The sequence below is a fragment of the Cyrtonyx montezumae genome, unplaced genomic scaffold (assembly GCF_038088225.1).
Source record: "Cyrtonyx montezumae isolate F1298 unplaced genomic scaffold, pur_monq_1.0 scaffold_24, whole genome shotgun sequence".
NCBI classification, from domain to species: domain Eukaryota; kingdom Metazoa; phylum Chordata; class Aves; order Galliformes; family Odontophoridae; genus Cyrtonyx; species Cyrtonyx montezumae.
Window position 1 is genome coordinate 2,627,890 of NW_027071981.1, and position 20,411 is coordinate 2,648,300.

The 20,411-nt window shown below is 41.6% G+C and overlaps 1 protein-coding gene across 1 annotated transcript in view; it reads right to left on the reverse strand.

The window, feature by feature from the left end:
• Positions 1-3,290, reverse strand: part of ACYP2 (acylphosphatase 2) — a 43,712-nt gene extending 40,422 nt beyond the window's left edge. The window contains exons 1-3 of the mRNA XM_065739464.1: positions 3,195-3,290; positions 2,905-2,921; positions 879-988 (exon numbers count right to left, since the gene is read on the reverse strand). Coding sequence (XP_065595536.1) covers positions 879-988; positions 2,905-2,921; positions 3,195-3,264 — 197 coding nt within the window. The 5' untranslated portion in view covers positions 3,265-3,290. The remainder of the gene's footprint in view (positions 1-878; positions 989-2,904; positions 2,922-3,194) is intronic.
• Positions 3,291-20,411: the final 17,121 nt, after the last annotated feature.

The window sequence follows — 20,411 nt, forward strand, 5'->3', positions numbered from 1 at the left end:
AATTATTTACTGCAAGAAGCAATACCATTTCCCTTTCACAAAGCCAACTGCCCCATTTTATTTTGAGTTTTGAAGCAAGTCACATACTAGAAAGTGCTGGCAGAATTTGCAGCAAAACATACCTGTCCATAATAAAGCCTGCAAAGTCAAGTTTTACTTAACCATCACTTATCCTTCTGTCAGTAGAAGGAACTATTGAGATTTTTATTTCCTTTTTTTTGTTTGTTTTTTACATCCAAACTCTCTATACACTCAGAAGAAAAAGGGTAGCTGGAAGTAATGGAATTGTTTTTGTTTTTGCAGGAAGCATTTCAAACAGATAACCTTCAAGCTTCTGCAAAATGGCAACTTAATTAAAAACATTCTCTCTTATTTTAAAGGCACCACTGTATTTCAAAACAAACTTCCAGAGAGCAGAGACTGCAAACCTTTGCTGCAATGTATACTGATGACGACTTTGTTTTGACAGAAAACTACAATATTTAAAAATCAGATTGCTTCAAATATAAGTAAAACCTGAACAAGCATTTCAAGCAGCTCTCCAGTGTTTCTTCACTGAGATGCTTCTAAATTAAAACAGATCTGTTCTTGTTTATGAACACAGTTTTCCCTGTGTTTCAAAAGAGCGATTCCAGAGAAATGCAGCATAAACTGTACGACAGTAGAAATCAAAACTGTCTGATGCCACAAACTATGGTTAAAACAAAAAGACCTTTTGCAGCTTAAAGAACATGCCTCCTGAACTCCCCAAATAAAACCAATGCTAATTACTGGAAAGCATTGTTAAGTAACTGATAAAAGAATTAACTCGTTACTCTGCATTATGAATACTTCTATAAATTACACTAGTAAGACCAAAAGAAACAAAGGATACTTACATGGCGTTTACTTTATCTTCTGGGCCCTGAACTTGGCCTGTCACTGTTCCTTGACTGGTGTTTTTAACCCAGCCAACCACTCCCAATTTCCTAGCTTCCTCTTCTGTGTACTGATATGAAGAGTAATGAAAAAATGACAGTTAGTGTCAGGACATACACCATCAACATACTACTTAAGACCAATATTAAAAACAAAACAAAAAACACCTGGTCATGCACATACTCAGACACTGAGATGTCCCTGTCAGCCCTGCAACTGCAGCAGAAGCAGGATTCTGTTGAGCAAGCATGACATTTCACATACACATAACAAATCATGATTTAATCCCTTTACACACTTCCTAATACTCATCCATTTACACACTTCCTAATACTTTTCTTAAAAAAAAACAAAACACATGCTACAGATGATGGTTCCTTACCCTGCTCATAATGAAGTCATCCTGCTGTTTGCTTTATCATTTGCACACACATAGAAATCTGACAGTGCAAGCTTTTCATTCACAGAACAGTCAAATACTTGTTCTCTTTGTTTAAAGGCTGCTTTTTTTTTTTTTTAAAACATTTTAAACACAGAATTCAACTAATCCCACAGCACTCCTTCTACTTCTCCAAGTTAGGTATTGCTTCCTACATAGCTCCTACCACTGTTCATTTGTCTCTTCAACTATCAGTCTCTAAGATCTTTAAAACATAAACTTAGGGGTCTTTCTCCCTAGTTTCAGTCTAAATCCTTCCATCTTACTTTCACCCTTAAGTCCCACCCTTATCTGCTGGATATCTAAAAACAGCAGCAAAACTCAGGCACTTTGAAGTATCCTGCATGTTGGTTTTTCTTTTTCAAGCTTTCTCTTTATTTTGTCATGTACATATGAAGTACATCTGCATGGTTTTCATAACTTGTGCTTGAGCCCTGAAATGGCAGGGAACAGAACGGCTGTTCTACAGAAATCCAATAGTTTCATTGCCCAGGGGGCTACAAAGAACAAAATCTAACAGCTAATACCTAGTACTCTGTTTCATTAACATCTCATTTGGCTTCTTACACGTTCAATGACAAGATATGCAGCACATAAACTCTCTAGACAATTATGCTAAGTGCCAACACCCAAACTTCAGGTCACGTAACTCCATTACAAAATAGAAAAATCCAGAGGTGGTCTACCTAGGCAGCAGAATGGTGCTGATACTTATGAAAAACATTTTTTAAGTTGACTATAAGCCACTTCTCCCTACCAAGTTGCCCAAAAGCATAGGAATGCAGCTGACAAGGTCTTTCCCAACATTGATTATAAGCACAGGACTGGCACTCTGGTGTGTTTTCACATGACTCCAGGTCAGCCCAAAACAAGTCAGAGCAAGCTTGCACCTGCCCACCACATGATGTACTGGGACACTTCCCACTTTGTAGAGCAAAATTAAAGATATACTGCGCTGTATCATTTATCACTAGCAATTTTGAACTATTTCACAATATATAAGCTATGCTTTTAGATCTAATATTAAAGACAGCTCGCTATGTTCCAACAAAGCTGCTGAAAAATATGTCTCTTGTTTCTTGGTTTACCATCCAAACATGCAGTTCAGAACCACTGAACTTCAGCAGGGACAACAGCCACAGAGACCGTATCTCTCTCTGCTATAAGGGAATATAAGCTTCCTTAAATACTGGCACTGTAATAGCAACTAATAACTTCAGCTAGAGCATGCAGCTTTGGAAGCCAGCACTCAGCACTTGAGAATTAACCTTTCTCAAGATTTGTCTATCTGTATGTCTGTATTTCAGCTGTTACAACACAAACCAGGCAGCCTTTAGAAACCACACAAACAACACACTAATAAGTTTCTAAAAATATTTTTAATATAAATACATTTATTTTAAAAAGCCCTCTTTTAAACACAGTACTAAAGTTAGAACTCAAGCCACCAAGTGGATACGTTTACAGCCCAGAGATCTGCTGCCCTATTCTTAGCGCTGGAAATGCCATGCTGGGAGGTAGAACTGGTAAATCAGACACTGCCTTACCATCCTGAAACAAACACCTAGAAAAGAAAGAAAAAACAATGCAATTATTGGAAACAAGGCCATTTCTGAGCAACAACAAAATAACGCAGCCGTGTAGGTTTACGGTGACAGAAAAGGCGGGTAAGGGCTCTGGGCAGCACACCCGCTCCCCACACAGGGGGAGGTGGGCCCGCCCGGCCCCGCACCGACGCCTCCGCGCATGCGCAAAGACTCAGACACCCGCCGCCCGAGCCGCGCGCCCTTGGCACCGCCTCAGCACCGCCGCCCCGCCCCGCGGAGCCCGCCTTTACCTTGCACTCGTCCGAACACTTCGTAATCCACCGACTTGAGCGCGCCGGAGGCTTTAGTCAGCGCAGACATAGCGCCCGTGCTGGTGCAGGGCCGAAGCCGAACCGGGCCACCACGTCCTCTCAGCGCGGCGCGCGGACGGCGGCTCGCGAGGCCCAAACTTCCAGTGCGCGCCCGCCTGACTGCCCCCTCTGCGGCCTTCACTCCCACCGCCCGGACACGTGACGTGCCGGGAGGCGGCGGAGTGACTGCGACTCATATCAAATCGTTGTTGTGTTGGTCCTCCCCCTGTAGGCAGCCCCGCGTCTCCCCCCGCGGGGACGCATCGCAGTCTGCGTTGTGTGTTTTGATGTAAAGACTACAGGGAAGTTCAGAGCAGAGCAGCGCTCAAAAAAGTGCCTTTCTAAGATGTCTGGGGCAGCTGCAGAAGCGAGCATCCAGCTCAGCACAGAACAACTCGCCGCCAGCATCGCTGCTAACAGGAGCACAGCAGCTTCATCATCTGCGTAAATGCTCCAACATGTTAAATCAAGCCTTTGTCTTTCACTGCAGTCGTACATTTACTGTGGAATCAGCGCCGTTTTGGTCTTAAATAATTCTACAGAAAGCCATTGAGCATGAACAGGCCACAATAGAGACAGAAAATCTGTACTCATTTGCTGCCATCTATCAGCAATGACGAGCAAGAACAAGTCAAAAATGCATCCTCCCTAAAATACAAAGCATTGCAACTCAGACCTTGAAACTAGAGCTAATGATGGTGCTAGGACTACAGCTGCAGATGCAAAATGCAGTGGCAACCTTTGTTTTATCATGGAATTAAAAACCTGCCTCTCAATCGAGTTTTCTTGTGGTACTGTTTGTTCTTATCTGTACTGGCACATCTTCAAGGTGGGAATGCGTCTTGAGAACTTCCTGGTTCAGAGATGCTCACATCTCCTATTTTCTTTGCCACAAAAAAGCTAGGGTTTTTTTTCCCCCTCCATAAGAGCATCTTTCCATTCATTCCCTAGATGACATCAAGCTTCTAATTATCTCATAACAAGAACAAGCAAAGATACCAGACTCAGCCCAGAGAACACCAAAAGATGATACTATGAAACCCCTAACATTTTACAGTCAGTTGGCAGTTACAGTAATCAAACAATAATCAAATACTCTAATTAGCAGAAGTACTTTAGCTTATACTATCTAGATATTAGATAGTCTGTATAAAGTCAGTGAAGTTCTACCATTTTTCCCCTCTATCAGCTGCTCATTGTAGCTTTATCGGCTTAAGAAACAGCTGTTCACTCTTCTTAAAGCTACAGCCATTTACAAGAGATGCTGAACATCTTCATAGGTTACAACATGAGATGTACCTTCAGTTATGCTGCAGAACAAAGCACAACCAAACTGTCACACTATTTGGATGAACTTGAGGTTGAACAGAAAATGCAGTGCCACAACATTTGTGGATCAGCGTGGCAATGAAATACAGAATCTGCCACAGCACCACCAGCTAAACATGCTGTGTCTAGTTCTCTACTAGCTAAATAAGGGTGACCTTTCTATTACTAAAACAAAGCAATTACGATTATGATTACAATTAGTACACAAAAGCCGAATTCCTATTGTGATTGCTATGCCACTGATATCTACAGATGCCTGTTAGGCTCACAGCAGCTGCTTTTATACGATTCATCTTCTATTTGTCTATTCTAATTTCACTGTTATTTTCCTTTTTGATCATTACATATTTGATTCATTTAAATTCATGTTAGCTAGCTTTTCCTGTCTCTTTCAGGAGACACCATTTTCATCTGTATTCTAATTCTGATATACAGGTTGAATTTCACTCCCAGGATAGTACCACCTAAAAACAATTATTACTACAAATTAAGTTTAGCTACAAAGGATTCTTTATTCTGAATACCTAGAAAGTTGCTTTACTCAGAAAAATTGTTGCACAACCAACACAGTTCTAGAAAAGGCTACCTTCATCATCAAGTCATTTTTCTCTGCACTGAGCATTGAGCCCTTGGAAATTCTTCCTAGCGCTTCCCTCCAGCAGAGCAAGCTGCTTCCACTGTTCAGTTCTTAGTCGCAGCATACCAGAAAGGATAGAGAAGAGAATCACTGTTTGAAAACACCAGAATCTGTACAAGTAAGGCAGAAAAAAAAGAACTGAAGCAGACTCCAACACTTACAGGTATGCTTCATAGAGCTTAAGCATAGCAGACAGGAACACCAAAATCCATCAGCACCTCCATATGCTATAAGAAGGAAGCCTTAAATAGGAACTACCAAAAGACAATAAAAATAAGATCAAGAAACAATGATCATTTATAGTTAAACATCAAAGCTAAAGACAAGACCAGAGACTCAGCCCTACAACTCAGTGTGAATGGAAGTGCTCAGTCCTGAACTTAAGTGGAGCTTAAGGACTGAGGAGCAGAGGGGTGTGGCTGAACTCAATGATTAGACCTAATTTTGTCCTCTGGGCCCTGACACTGACCACCACCAGTTGCAGTCCTACAGATAAAAGATTTTACACTTAGATAGGTTTCATTTTAGTGAATATAATTATTCTGAAAGCTGTGGCTTTGTTAGTTATGTTCTTTGTCCATGTCCTGCTCAGAATAGGTGGAAACCCATTAAAACCTTATTTAGAAATTTCTCCTGCTTTCTTCCTATGTGGCTTTCTATGATACAACACCATCACATCCACTGAATGTTTCCTTCTCCCAAAATGACTGCCTTTGGTGCTTGTGAAGATGTTCCATAAGGCACGAAACCTTCCATGTTGCTGTCTTAATTTATCCTTCAGCCTCTAGCTATGTTCCTATTTTCCGCCATCATTTTTATGTATTATGGTTCCTTTCCAAGCTGTCTGTGATTGAAGTTCTATCCTGTATTGTGTAGAGTTTTTTTGCACAACCTCTTAACTTCCCTGACTTTGTTCTTCAGAGTTCACTCCTCTCTCTGCCATTGGCTACCTGAAGTTTTTATCTACTGTTTCTCTAGATTGTTTAATCATTTACACCATTGCATTTCATCACTGTTTACCTGAGGCCATGTCTAATCCTGACTCACTTTCAAATGGCCCCCAGATGACACTGATGAATGGTTCCCCAAAGGATGTCAAAAGCTCTGTAGAAGAGAAGCTCCTACTCCCTGATTATTGCCGGTGTTTAGAGAATAATGAGTGCTTAGGAGAAAGACTACAAGCTGTGTAACTTCAGCATCTACTTTCAAGGATTTATGTCAAATATATGCAGTCTGTCTTTTAAAGTGCTTTTCTGTTCTTTGCTTTTTTTGGTACGAAGCTAAACTACTTTCCCTTTTCAGTAGCTTTTTCTTTCCATTATTACTTTACTACTTCTTCCCTAAATTGTATTCAGTCTAGAAACTTAATCTCATAATAAAATTAATAGGTATTTTGCTTTTGTAGATTTCATTTTGTGTGAGACTCTTTGAGGGTCATTATTTTGTTTACGATGGGTTAATACATCAAAATATTTGAAGGCCTCATCTTGAGTACTTACAAAGGAAGAGACAACCTTCCTTCTCCTGCTTGTTTTTTGTTTTGTTTTGTTTTTGAAGACTTCTGTCTATTAGCACTTTCCTTCCAGTGGACCAGATAACTTCATAAGCACCACAGGTGAGATTTCAAGTCTGAATGACAAGACAGGGCTATGGGGGTTCTTAAAGACCCTTTGTTTGCATTACTCTATATTAAATGTATTGACAGCATCTGGTTGTAGAACTAATGAAGGAAAGTGTTAAAGACATGCATAAATGACTATAGGATATCTTTTAGTCTCTAAGCATTAGCTCATGACAAGATGGGGTCCTAACCAATCAGGGCTTTAATAGTACAGTTCCTACTAGCCACCAGTCAGTTCATTTAGAAGAAACCTAAAAAGGAAGCATAACACATGTGAAAGTACCAACTGCAGTAAAGATCTAGGCTTTCTATACTCTTCCTTGTCTTCTTCTTCTGCAGGATGGCTCTTGGGATAGTAGCATTATCACCAGAGGGGAAAACTATACTTAAGCAAAGCTTAAGCTCTGATGCTGAATTAATAACATTTGCTGAAGTATTTCAACATTTAAATAAATACTCCTGATACAACTTGCCCATCTACACTCATCTTCTAGCCAAGCTTAAGCACTCTGTAAAAAGACACAGAAGGGGCTTCTGTAGAGAGGTGGCATATATGGGTGTGAAATTAGCATGCCAAAAATGCCAAGTACTGCTGGGCAGCACGCTAATGTTGAAATACAATAAGAAAACTTCCCTTTAGCTGTACCACAAGTAAAAAATTACTTGGTAAACTTGAAGATTGTGAAACTTGAGGTTAAGGAAGATAGATATTTTAAAGTCCGTGAGGTTGAATATGCAGTATAACCATCTCACAGTCAGGTGGCCTGGCTAATCCACATGTTTCCTGATTCAATTGTAATGCAAGACAAAAGAGGTGTGCAGTGATTCAACAGATTGCATAAAAATACTCAAACCCAGCAGTCTGATCTGTGTGAGAGGACCTCCACCCCTGTCTGGTGGGAAAGGAAGTGTAATGCAAAGGAAGAATCATGTCTGCACAGATCTAATTATAGGAGTGCAGCCAAAATTTGTGGTTTTGGACCTAATTTTGTTCCCCATTTGCTGCCTAAACAGTTACTGAATTCTGGCAGGAACCTTTTCCTATCATCCCAGTGATGGTGGTCATTAAGAGGAGGAGGCACAGTGATGTTCCTTGGCAGAGCACCCTCATGATGACAGTCTTTTCTTTTTGCCTAGCTGGGAGCTGTCCATGCAGCAGCGTGGGCCTCGTGCATCTCATCCTTCCACATCAAGGCTGGTGAGAAAAGGCAGGCTTCATCTGCTTCCTCGCTGCCAGCAGCAGCTGTAGGTAACACTCAGCCCCCCTGTGCTGTCTGTCCTTCACACTGACCAAAGACAGCTCCCTCAGCCTGCCATGGGATGCCCGGTGTGCTGTCCCTCCCTCTCCCCATATGGCCATGTCTTTCCCATGCTGGGGAGACCAGGAGCAGACACAGGAATCCACACACAGACTCTCAACTTCCACAAAAAAAGAGGAGCATTTACTGTTCTGATTAATGTTGTGGGTTAATGTTGTCAGCACCCAAGTCTTTGGCTTCTCCAGAGCAGCAGCCTCCTCTGTACCAGCTCTGAGCCCTCCTCGTGGCCTCAGGCAGATCAGGTTCCTCCGCCGTACTCCTCCTGTTGCCCCGGTGCAGAAGCTCAGAGGATGTCGGTGCTGCTCTCCCTGCTTCCTCTTGGTGAATAAGAGATGGGGGGTCTTGGTGAGGGAGTGGGTGGGGATGGGAAGGAGGGGTTCACGGGATCCTTGGCTGTCAAAAGAAGAATTCCCAGGAGGTGAATGTTCCCTGTGAGCCCACGAGGTGGTCTGAAATGTGGGGCTGTCCTGACTAATAATGTACTTATAGGATAGGATGTTCAGCACTGGCACTGAGGCAGCCATGTGGGGCGAGGTGGACAGGACCCCACCCCGCTGCGATGGTAGGGATGGGGTCTGGGTGTCCTCCCACGCAGCCTGAGAGTGGTGACCTGCCGGTGGTTGGGCTCTGGTGGAGGTGGATCGATCTCCATTGGCTCTTCCTCGGGTCCTGAATCTACCTCCGTGGGCTTGTCTTCGCTCTCAGGTGGGCCTACCTCCGTCGGCTCGATGGTGTGAAGCCCCCCCATTAGCCGCTGCCTCTTGGCTGGTGGGCACTCCATCCTGCCTCCCGGGCAAAGAAATTGCTCTGCTCTGGAGCTTGATGCAGCCTCTGGTATCGCCCGCTCAGTGACTGGAGTTCCAGGGGCAGGACCCTCTGGTAATAGGGCTCAGAACCAGAGGCCAATTTGTGACAGCACAGTGCCACAGTGATGGTATTGTGACAGTGTCCTGCGTTGAGCAAAGCACGGTGGTGTGTTGGGGTGTTGAGTTGGTGCTTATGGCCTTAGAGTTGCCCCAGTGTTGGAGAAAGAGGAAGGAAGAAGCTGCTGTTGTTGGAGCAGAACCAGTTGCAAAACTTATGCCATAAGTGAAGAGATGGGGGTTGATCCTTGGGAATACATCAGAGCCCTGAGAGGTCATAGCAAGCTTGTTCTGCCACCCGGAATAGTTTTCTGAAGCAGGTGGATGATGTGTGCTGTGGTACATCCAGAGATGCTTCTGGGTACATCTGTATCCCGTGTGGCTCAGAGATCCTTCAGTAGCAGTTCATATAAAAATCACGCTCCTAGATGGGAAGAGATCAATGCAGACTCCTGTGTAAGCTGTGTGCAACCTACTTTCTTTGTATTTATGAGAATGGGTTTTTGAAAGTCTTCTAAGCTATAATACAGTTGAATTTAAAAATAATCTTCCTTGTGTGCAGATTTTTATTTTTTTAATCTTTTGGGTAATAGCTCTGAAGTGCACAGAGAATGTCATTGATAGAGAATACAGTGAATTCTGTGTTCTGAGCAACGGAGGAAATAGCGTTTTTTCATAACAAGTCAAAATGCAAGGGACAGAGATACGCATGCACTGCTGTGCAAGTAATGCTTCCTCTTTATTTCCTTGGTTCGTGCAGCAGATGCAAAGAGCATGCAAACAGTTTTTGATAGAGCGAGTTCTCAGCTACTCATCACTATTTCTCAGTACAGTCACCCCTGTGAACTGACAGCATTGGCCATGTATTTCTAAATCATTAAAATACCCTGAGGTGCCAATCACATGGCATGGTGTGTGCCCTGAGCGAGTGTTACACGGAAGTATGTGGACGCAGATATGAAAACAGGAGAGGTGGGGGCTTTATCATGGCAATTTTTAGCTAAGGAAGGTATTTCTAGGAGTAATTGGTATTTGTTATTACTGGAATTCTGTGGTTGGTTTCACTGTGGAAAAGTATTTTCTTGAAGAGGAAGTATTTCGGTTCTTTTTTTTCTTAATGTTTTCAATGCCAATTTTGTTACAGAAGCTCAAAGTAATTGAAACTGCTAAAAGCGTTCGGCTTGAATCTTTTTTTTTGTGCTTTACTTAAGTCTTATTTCTGTGTCTAGAGGTTCCTGGAAGGTGTTTGGTCGAGTGTTAAAATTAAATTGTGCTGTTCCATCAGACTTTGTATGAATTGTGGAGCCAGCTGTACGCACTGGATAAGTCAGCAGCACTGGGGATGAACTGAACAGGGCCATTTCTGCTGGTTTAAACTGCTGCTAAAAAGTGGTGCCAGGCATTGCTCTGCTTTCCAGCCTGTGGGCAGAATGGGAAGTTGCTTGAACCTGTTATCTGAATGCTATTGATACTTCAAAGAAACAAAGACCTATTGAACATGTTGTATTTTAACACACAGTGAGAGGATGTTGCATGTGGAGAAATAGTGAATTTTTTAATGCAACTCCTTTTATCAGGAGGAATGTTTTGTATCCTCTAGCCAGCATATCTCATGCAACAGTTTCATTATCGGAAAGAATTTTGCCATAAGGGAAGTGTTTTGCATTCCTTAGCAAATACACTGTCTTCCAGGAATCACAGAGGTGCCCTAAGAACAGTAAATAATTAGTAATTGCTTGGGATTTGGAGTTTTCTTAAAGACAGCATTTACTTATAAAACATTAGGAAGGGTGCAGTTTGAGTCTTAATGAGTGACAGAGATGTAGATGTTCTTTATCACGTTTTGCATGAGAATCCTTCAGTTTAATAGCACGTTATTGTGGAACCATCTGTTTAAATACATTTTTATTTGCAAGTGTGGCTAGTTTTGTTTCTCTCACTTCTCATCTTAATCTGTGTTCTGTCTTTTTGCCTGTAGGTTTAGGGAAGTGGCAGTGCACATCCTTTTCCCATAGGAAAGCTGTAGGATTGAAGCATCTGTCTTCAGTTGTGGGTCATAGTCCTCATTCTCTGTAGTCCTTTCTGCCACTGTTGGTACAGATTGTGGTCATTTTGAGCACAGTGGTGAAAATAGAAGATATGAATGCAGAGTGCTGCAGTAATATGATCTTCTGTCGTTGTTGATGCAGATTTAGGTGCACGACTACTGTCACATTTGTTTCTTGTCCCATCGTTGCCACGCTTAACTCTAGTGAAGATGTCTTCTTGGATCAGGCTGGACAGCCAGGTTTCCATCATAAGTGTGCTGCTGTTCTATGTAAGTGTAGCAGCTTTGAACTGCTTATGGTTCATGTTAACGCTACAACGACATAACCATTTTAGTCCTGGGAGCTCACAGTTCATGTAACTGTATTAGAACTATACGTAGAGATTAAGGCCTAACTGTTTATGCATAGTTTTCCTTCTGGTCTGCCTTAGGGTTCTCCTTGTTGCATTTTTTCCCCACTGTATTTTTTCTTAATCTTGTAAGCAAAGGTTCTGCATGTTTTCAGAAAGAAAGGAGAAAATAAAAGATCTTCACTGTTCTGTGATGTACTCTGTTGCTTTGTCTGTTTCCTAGACGGGAAGATATCAATGCAGATTCCTCTGCATGATGCATACCACCTACTTTGTCCATCAATATTTATTTGTTGGAATGGGTTTTTAAAAGTCTTCTAAGCCATATTGCAGTTGATTTTAAAAAGAATCTTCCTTGTCTGCAGGTTTTATTTTTTAAATATCTTTTGGGAGTCATAAGTATACCAAATAATTTATGACTTCTTTTCAGTAATCTTGAAATCCATTCTCAAATTCCATTTTTAAAACAGAAAGCACAGCTGCATGATTTTTCGCTGTTCACTAGACTGTGTTTATCCAATGTATTAAAAGTCATTATTTGCCATAACTTGAGTCTGCACTGCACTGTGCCCTCCCCATGTCCTGGTTCAGCCCTCCCAATGCCAACTGCACACTGGTGTGTGGTTGTTGCTGAACTTTGGTGCAGCTTTCAGTATGTCTTCACCATTGTTTGCTTAATGTGCCTTCACATAACAGGTTGAGACAACAAACTACTAGGCTTCTACCAACAAGATCAAGTCAAAAATTTTACAGTTCCCTGTCTCAAGCTTTAGATGGTGTTTTCACTGCTGTCTGAAACAGAAGAATCCTGAGGTAAATTGGTTGTATTTGTAAAAATCTTTATCTGAAATCCTAGTGGAGTTCTGAAAAGCACAGTAACAATGAACACTTAATGGAATGTGACTGGCTGTGAAGTCATGCATTAGCATTTCAAAATCTACTTAAATAACAAGATGTTATTTAAACATCTAAACATAAAGAACTGGAGGATCCTGTAGCAAAGACTAACAGAACTGGGACTAAAATGTGAAGTGTGCTTCCAGAGGCTGAAATTTGGGGTTAGGTGTGGTAGTGCTCCACTGAAATGGTAGATCAAACGATCCTTGGCTACATGGTCAAATCTAAATGCACACTCACCTACTGTAACGCCTGCCAACATTTGAAGTCATTGGACATCATTTCATTTTGGAAGGTAAGTATAAGTTGAATTAAGAAGCGATTTATGAACCAAGGAACAACTTAACCATAATATTTTAATTTTGTGAATCTGAGATGTAGGAGCTTTATGCGAATTAGATAGGAACCTAAGTGAACAAACACACAAAGCAACATTATTCTGGAAGATCATTGTGCGTAAGCAGAACGTGAAAGTTCTCCAACTTTGCACGCTGTTCTTTTGGCATTGTCCATGTGTTCTCTGTTCTTCTTGAAATATTTAATTTAAAATGTCATGCTTTTTGAATTTTACTGTACAGTGGGGGGCACAAAAATGTAGAGGAAACTGATAGGGACTAGGAGAAGAGGGTGAACCCAGGCTTTCCTCTTCATGTTTGAAAAGAGAACGTTAGCAGTCTGAGTCTCATGGCTTTATAGCAAAGCAGAAGGTCTGTCTCACATTCCATTTAAGAAAAATCCATGCACAAGGAAGCACATTAAAATTTGTGTGAAACAGAGACCGATATGCTGCCAGAACTTATAATATTTTCTCTTCTTGAACAACACGTGGAGTGGGAGATGTGGCCATTTAAAGCACTTCGTTATTTATTCCCACTGAACAAAGGGAAGTTTAAACATTACCCTTCCCACAGCCATTAGAACAATGATGTCAGACTGTGGAGGATTTGGGGTTCTAGAAAAGATCAAAGAAATCACAGAAGTGTGGGTTGGTAAAGGAACAGTGTATAATGGAGGTGGGTTGACAGCTATTACATTTTGCAGCACAGTGAAACTATTTGATTAACTCTCATTAACTGCGTTAGCCCACTAATTCTTCTCAAAAGAAGCAAAAAGAAGGCTTCATTAGTATTTCAGAATCTTGAAATGTGTTAGTGAAGCATTTGTCATCAGAGATTTCAATCAAGTCCTGCTGTATTGATGATAACTTTGTTTTTTTGGATTTGAAGAACTGAATCTTCTGGCCAATTTCAATGAAACGAGGGAGTATGTTTCAAAAACAGCCTGGCAAAAATCTGCATCTGTTAGGAAGAAGATGCTTTTGCTTCTAGAAGGTGTCCAGAAGCTCCAGAAAAGCATCTCACTCAGTCTAGATGCCACAGGCAAGACCTAGTGTTTGACAGAGGTAATGAAACAGACACCATAATTTGGGGGTTCTGTTCTCTTTCTTTTGCCATAACTAAACAATTTTGCTGCATTGCTAGAAAGGCCACTGTTGCCATACCTAAATTTCCATCCATTTTCATACTGTCTAAATGCTGTCTTCCCCATCAACCTTGTAGAAATACTTGTTTTTGCTTTGATAAAATGAGGAATTCATATATACATATATATTTAATTTTTTTAAAAACAAGAATTCATGTTTCAAACCTACTTGAATGCTTCTGAGAAGTTAGTGATTATTTAGAAAAGTGTGAATCTGATTGACAGAGTGTTTCTGGGTTCTTAAAAACCTTCCGACAAAATTCTTTGCTTAAGCTGTACTAAATATTCTATCTATTCCTCTTCTTCAAACAAACACCACATCCCAGGAAAGGCAGCATCAAAAACCAGTTAGGACAATCCAAAGCTAGGATTGTCCTGCACTGTCCTGAAACAGAAAAATACTTGTCTGTTAGGAGGGGATACCGCATGGGTCCCAATAGCCATAAGTGGTGAATAGGTGTCATGTCACTGTTCTTTTCTGATGCCCATGAATTCTCATAGATGAGACAAGTTTATGACAAAAGGAAACAACTTTTCATACTGTGAATAAACTCAAATCGTGGCTGCAGAATATTGTGATACCAAAACACAATGAGCTTAAAAAGCAGATGAATAAGGGGATGAAAAACCCATTTAGTGCTATTAACCACAGTGATACAGCCTGTGACTCAGAACGTCTGCATTCCATGAGCTGAAGAAAATGGAGAGTGCACAGAGGGGAGTAAAATTTTATGCACGCCCTGTTCTGCCTTTAGTTGTAAGTTTTAGTCTTGGCACAGTAAGCTGTTCTTGCAGATTTCCACAGCAAATACTGACTGAAGTCAGTCTTAATGAAACTAAAAACTTTCCTGGAAAAAGATTTATTTGTGTGGGCTGGAGAGAGAAAATGGCATGGAGCCTGGGAGCCCAATGAAGAAAAACAAGAGATTAACATGAAAGGTTTTGGCTTAAACAGGGGGACCCAAGAAAGATACTGAACAGAACAACCACTCCCTGAAAAGCTTGAGGAGACCCAGGGTGCTGCCCTACAATGCTTTATACAGCAGTGTGATAACAGCGGATACCCAGGGATGGCAGTCTCAGCAGCATGGCCATTCTTGTGGCTGCAATCTAAATGCTGGAGCTGATGTAGCAGAAGTGTTTTGCTTGGCACCTAAAGCACAACAAGGTGTTGTAAGCTCTGCTGGGATATGAAAGTGAGGCTGACTTGGCAACACCCCTGGCACCCCTGACACCACCCCAAATTGCTTTTCCTTCCAACTACCCATTTCAAAATGCTTAGAGATGTTCACTTTCTGGGGACAACCAGAATGACTCTGAGACAGTTTATTTTAATTCTGGAGCCTCATGGTGCTGTTCCAAGTACTGATAACCAATCAGCTCCATCCTTCCCACTCAAGCAGGACTCAATTCTCAAAGGACAACCATTTTGTCCAACTACATCTCATCAGATTTTGGGGTCATCATATTAATTCACGGCATGGTTATTGAATTTTTATCATACATTTGCCAGAGCCAAGGAAATATAAATCGTATTCTGTGTTCATCTCCTGCAATGTTACTGAAAAGGAAAACACATGGGTGTTGTAGGCAGCAGTATCACTACATGCCTGAGGAAATAACAGCTAACGCCCACTGCATTGTCCTGCAGAGCTCTCTGCCGACATTACTCCATGTCTTCTCTGCTCTTTCTGCTCAAGACAGATTCTCCTCTTTCTCACTTGAGTCCTTTAATCCTCCTTATTTTTTTCACCCATTTCTTGGTACTTTGTCCAGCAGAGGGGCAGAATCTGCTTTTACACTAAATATGGCTCAGTTTTCCACCAGGCGTAGCCTTTAAGTTACAACACAGAAATGTGGCAAAAGCAACTTTTCCCTCTCCCTGGAGCTTCTCTGAATTTACAGTCCTATTGTGTTTCTTAATTAGAGCACATTCCTTCTATTCCAAATGGCCTTTTTTGACAGTTATAAGAATTAACTTGCAGCCAGTTTCACCGTGATCTCTTCTTCGTGGGACACCTCACACAATAAACCCCATCAATTTAGAGTTTCCTGATTCCTAGCTTTAATCAACAGGACCTGCATTGACATAGTCATGCCCCGACAAAATTATCCCCATTTCAACATGATATAAACATAAGCAATTTGCCACACTGGGCCAATTGAATGCTAGAGAGCTCTTCACTTCTTTCACGTCATCCCCTCCAAGGTTTGTTAATCTGCTTGATGTCTTCATGCTGCCCTGTAACAGAAGCTGCTGCTTAGCACATTTAGAAATGTGCCAAAGTCTACCACGCAGATTCAGTGCATAAAACCACGCAGCCAGAAGCACACTGTAGACAATTCTTCATCAGGAAGGAAAGGATTAGTTGCTTAAGGGAATGTCTGAATGTGCTTGCCTCTCTTCCATAATTCAGAAATATCTCAATATTGCTACTCCACACCTTGAAAAACAGTGAGCAAGCAATCCACTAGAAGAGTTAAAGCCTCGACAACCACAAAAGATACAGCCATGAAAAACAACTTTCTTTTTTGCTTTTTTTTTGGGGGGGGGCCTCAGTTTTTTCAGTAAGTTTGAAAATCCAAACAAGGACTTTGGCCGTTGTTTGATTTATCCTGGGCTGGGAAAATAGACCTTAGACTTCTTTTCTTTCTAATAGATATTGCCAAATTTCTTCTCTTAATCAGAACAGGTTTCATACAGACCTTAGCATTTTAGCTAATGACTAATTAGAAAGAGGAGAGACTGTAGATATCATAGGATGAACAATAGTGGTTCACCAGTTTGATCCATCAGCCATATCCAAAAGGGCTTTTCAGGCTTTTCTAAATATATACTCTTATGTAATTTTCTAAATCACAGAATCACAGAACTGTAGGGGCTGGAATGGACCTCTAGAGATCATTGAGTCCAACCCCCTGCCAAAGCAGCTCCCAGCCCAGGTTGCACAGGTAGGCGTCCAGGTGGGTCTTGAATGTCTCCAGAGAAGGAGACTCCACCACCTCTCTGTGCAGCTCCAGTGCTCCATCACAGCACTGTGAAGAAGTTCCCACGCACATCTGTGTGGAGCTTACTGTGCTTCAGTTTGTGGCCATTTCCCCTCGTTCTATCACCACACACTGTGAGAAGAGTCCAGCCTCGTCCCTTTGCCTCCCACTCCTTAGATATATATAGACATGGATCAGATCCCCTCTGAGTCTTCTTTTCTCAAGGCTGAACAGCCCCAGGTCTCTCAGCCTCTCCTCATAAGGGAGCTGTTCCATGCCCTTTATCATCTTTGTAGCCCTCCTCTGGACTCATGGCTAGCCTGTCATCCACCAGGACACCCAGATCCCTCTCCTCAGAGCTCCTCTCCAGCAGCTCATCCTCCAGCCTGTACTAGTGCATGTTATTCCTCCCTAGGTGCAAGACTCTACACTTGCTCTTGTTAAACCTCATCTGGTTCCTTTCTGCCCAACTCTCCAGCCAAGAAGCACACTGTATGTGGCGACCCATTGAAGTCAATGGGACTATTCCTGAAGTTAAGATAATATCAAGCAAGTTAAAATTTCATGATTAGTACCCATTTTGAAAGTTAAATCCTGCCCAGAAACTTCTCTGTAGTTGTCACTGTGATAACCCAAGAACTGGAAGGATACTGGAAGGGGAGAATTGAAAAGACAAGCCAGAGAACTGAGAACTGCAGATGAAGATGTAACACATGCATTTACCACTGAAAAGATACCTGAAAGAAAAAAAAAGGGATGAGGTCTGCTGCAGCTGTGGAGTAGCTGTTCAAAAGGTCTGCTGAAGATTCAAGCATGGAGTAGCTTTTTGAAACTGCCAAGTCCTTACTGAGTAGTTTCTATGCAAAAGACTGATGGCTGCTGAGGGACTGTTCCCCGATTTCCTAGAAGAGTAAAATCTGTCAAACAGACCTTTGCAATTTTGCTGTCATTAGATGCTCTTCTGCCTCTAGTTTCAGTTTGGCAAAATGGTGAGGCAGAAAAATGTTTCAGCCCCTCAAGAGATGGAATTAAAAAAACAGTAATGCCTTTTATTTCAGAGTTGGCTGCATTTATTTCTTATCAGAGGGATTGCTATTCATTTCAAATAGCTACAAATAATTTGGAAAGAAATCAGCTGGAGGCTCCTATAGTGAGGCTCAAGTCTATTATTTTTTCTCCCTACAGCTACAACGATTTCCAGGGATATCTTCAGGAGCTTCAGATATATAGATGGAACAGATTGTCAAAGCTAAAATCTTATGTGCGATTTTAAGACAATTTTGCATTCCAAATCTTAGGCAGTAAGGCAACTAATGGGGACAGAAGGTGGAGTGGGAACATCAGTGCTGCTATAAATGATTTTGCCAGGGATAATTTTGGTCCTGTGTTTGTATGGACTGCACTCCTTGTAAGAACAGTAACCCACTAACTGTAGCTGTTAAATATCTTATGAACCAGTACCACTGAGGGTGAATTTTATTGCCATGACTCTGATAAAGAGAACCACCCAGAATGGAAGGTGAAAGATAATGTTGCCTGTATTGAGTCAGCTTTGACTGCATAGTAAACATTTATAAATGATACAGGTGCCCATATTATTAACACTTTAAACACTTTACAATTGGCCTCAAGTTATGTCAAGGGAGGTTCAGGTTGGATATTAGGAACAATTTCTTCTCCAAAGGAGTGGTCAGGCATTGGAACAAGCTGCCCAGGGACGTGGTGGACTCACCATCCTGGAGGTGTCCCAGAGCCGTGTAGATGTTGTACAGAGGGATGTGGCTTAGTGGTGAAATACTGGTGATAGGTGGACGATTGGACTAGATGATCTTGGAGGATTTTTCCAGCTTTGGTGATTCTATGTCTCAATTCCCTTTTCTGTTCCAAACAGCATAGGTTCACCTGAGAAAATGATCACGTGTGGGATTATTGGAACAGAACTCTATCGGTGTGCAGGATGTGTGCCTTAGATCACACTGAGGCACGCATCCAACTTAAAACACGCAATAGAGCATTCAGACAGCCTTATTTTAGGGATCTAAAATTAGTTACTTTGAGTCACGCTTCAGAAGAACCTATTTTTGGCCTGCACTATACAGGAAGCTTAAGTTCCTTGGCACCTTATTCAGATGCTGTCGTTGCTTTTGCCCCCTATCCTCCAAAGATATATTTTCTGAGAAAAAAAAAAAAAGTTTATGCAATAAGTGTATTTCTAAGTTGTAGCCTTCAAGCTCACTGAAGTTCTTCCTATTCTCAGGCAGAGAAGCGTTTCTCAGATTTTTTTACAGTAATGCAATGAGCTAGCAGATGTCTCTAGATGAGATTTCTAGCTGCAGACCAACACAGTGTGTTGCTCTTAAAATCAGTGTCCCTGCTTGTCTGATTAAAACTAGTGATTTGAACTGCATTGACACTTTCAGAATATTGTTCAGACTGACTAATCCTACTGCCGTCTTGCTCATTGCTCTCCAAAAAAGTAATAGCTGCAGCTGAGTTTCTAGGGGAAAGAGGGAAGATGAGCAGCAATAATTACTGCTCTTTGCTGTTTATTCCACACGAGGAACTGCAACTACCCCAAAATCTGCACAGTAACTTAATTTCCCAGGGGCAGGGCAGTGAACACTTTGACAGCAAGCTGTAATTATAGTCCTTTCTCATGTCCTTGTCTTGAAGGGATGGAGCAGCTCCTTGCAATAGAAATGGCCTTGTTAGTCTAAAGACTTAAAGCTAGTAATTACGGATGCTTCTTGTGGGAGAAAGTATGTTAATGTCATCTTCTCTGCAAGTGTGTGAGCAGCATGGCAGCGGCTTCCTGACTGTCTTTGGCATCTCTCAGTGCTGGTTTGGGTGACTGACTGATTTAGAAACATGGGGATGAGAAAGTCAGAGGATGCTCATCACTGACAACAAAAAAAAAAAAACCACCAAGCTGTTCAGCTTTATTTTTGTAGTGGTGTCTTCTGAGGTACAGGGGTATCATAGGGCAGGGTAAATATCATATAGATAATATGAAGCTGATGTTGGACTGGGTTTTCTTTTCCAAACCCTAATACACATAGAAGTCTGTCACTCAAAAAATCCGACTTTTAAGTCAGAAAGTACAGATGGGTCATCAAGGAAACCATCCGTGTAGAAAGAGTAGTTGATTGACAGCTGAGAAAGCAGAAACTGTTGTCAGGGTCTAGTGACAAGTTTCCAAACTGCTGATGAGTACTGGTGTTATTTGACCTAAGGCAGCTTGCCATCCAACAAGGGAATGTGCTAACAACATTACTTAATCCACTGTTAACAGCCGAAATTTCACATGAATGGGAAGACTGAGTTTTTTTTCTCAACTACAACGCTTGGGTTCATCAATTTTCAGGATTTTATGCCAAAACAAAACAAGTGGCAACCATATTTAGGTTGCTCTTGATTCATATTCCTCCTACTTAATGGGAGAGGAAAAAGCTGTTGATGCAAGTAGCACAGACGGGTTCCTTGTTATGAAAGCTAGTCCTTCATCATATGACTTGGGAACCAAATGTGCTTTTACACACTGCTACGGCCAAAACGTATTGCAAACCTGAAGAATAAATGTATTTTTGACTCACTTAGCAACATGTGTCATGTTTTCTCCTTTTA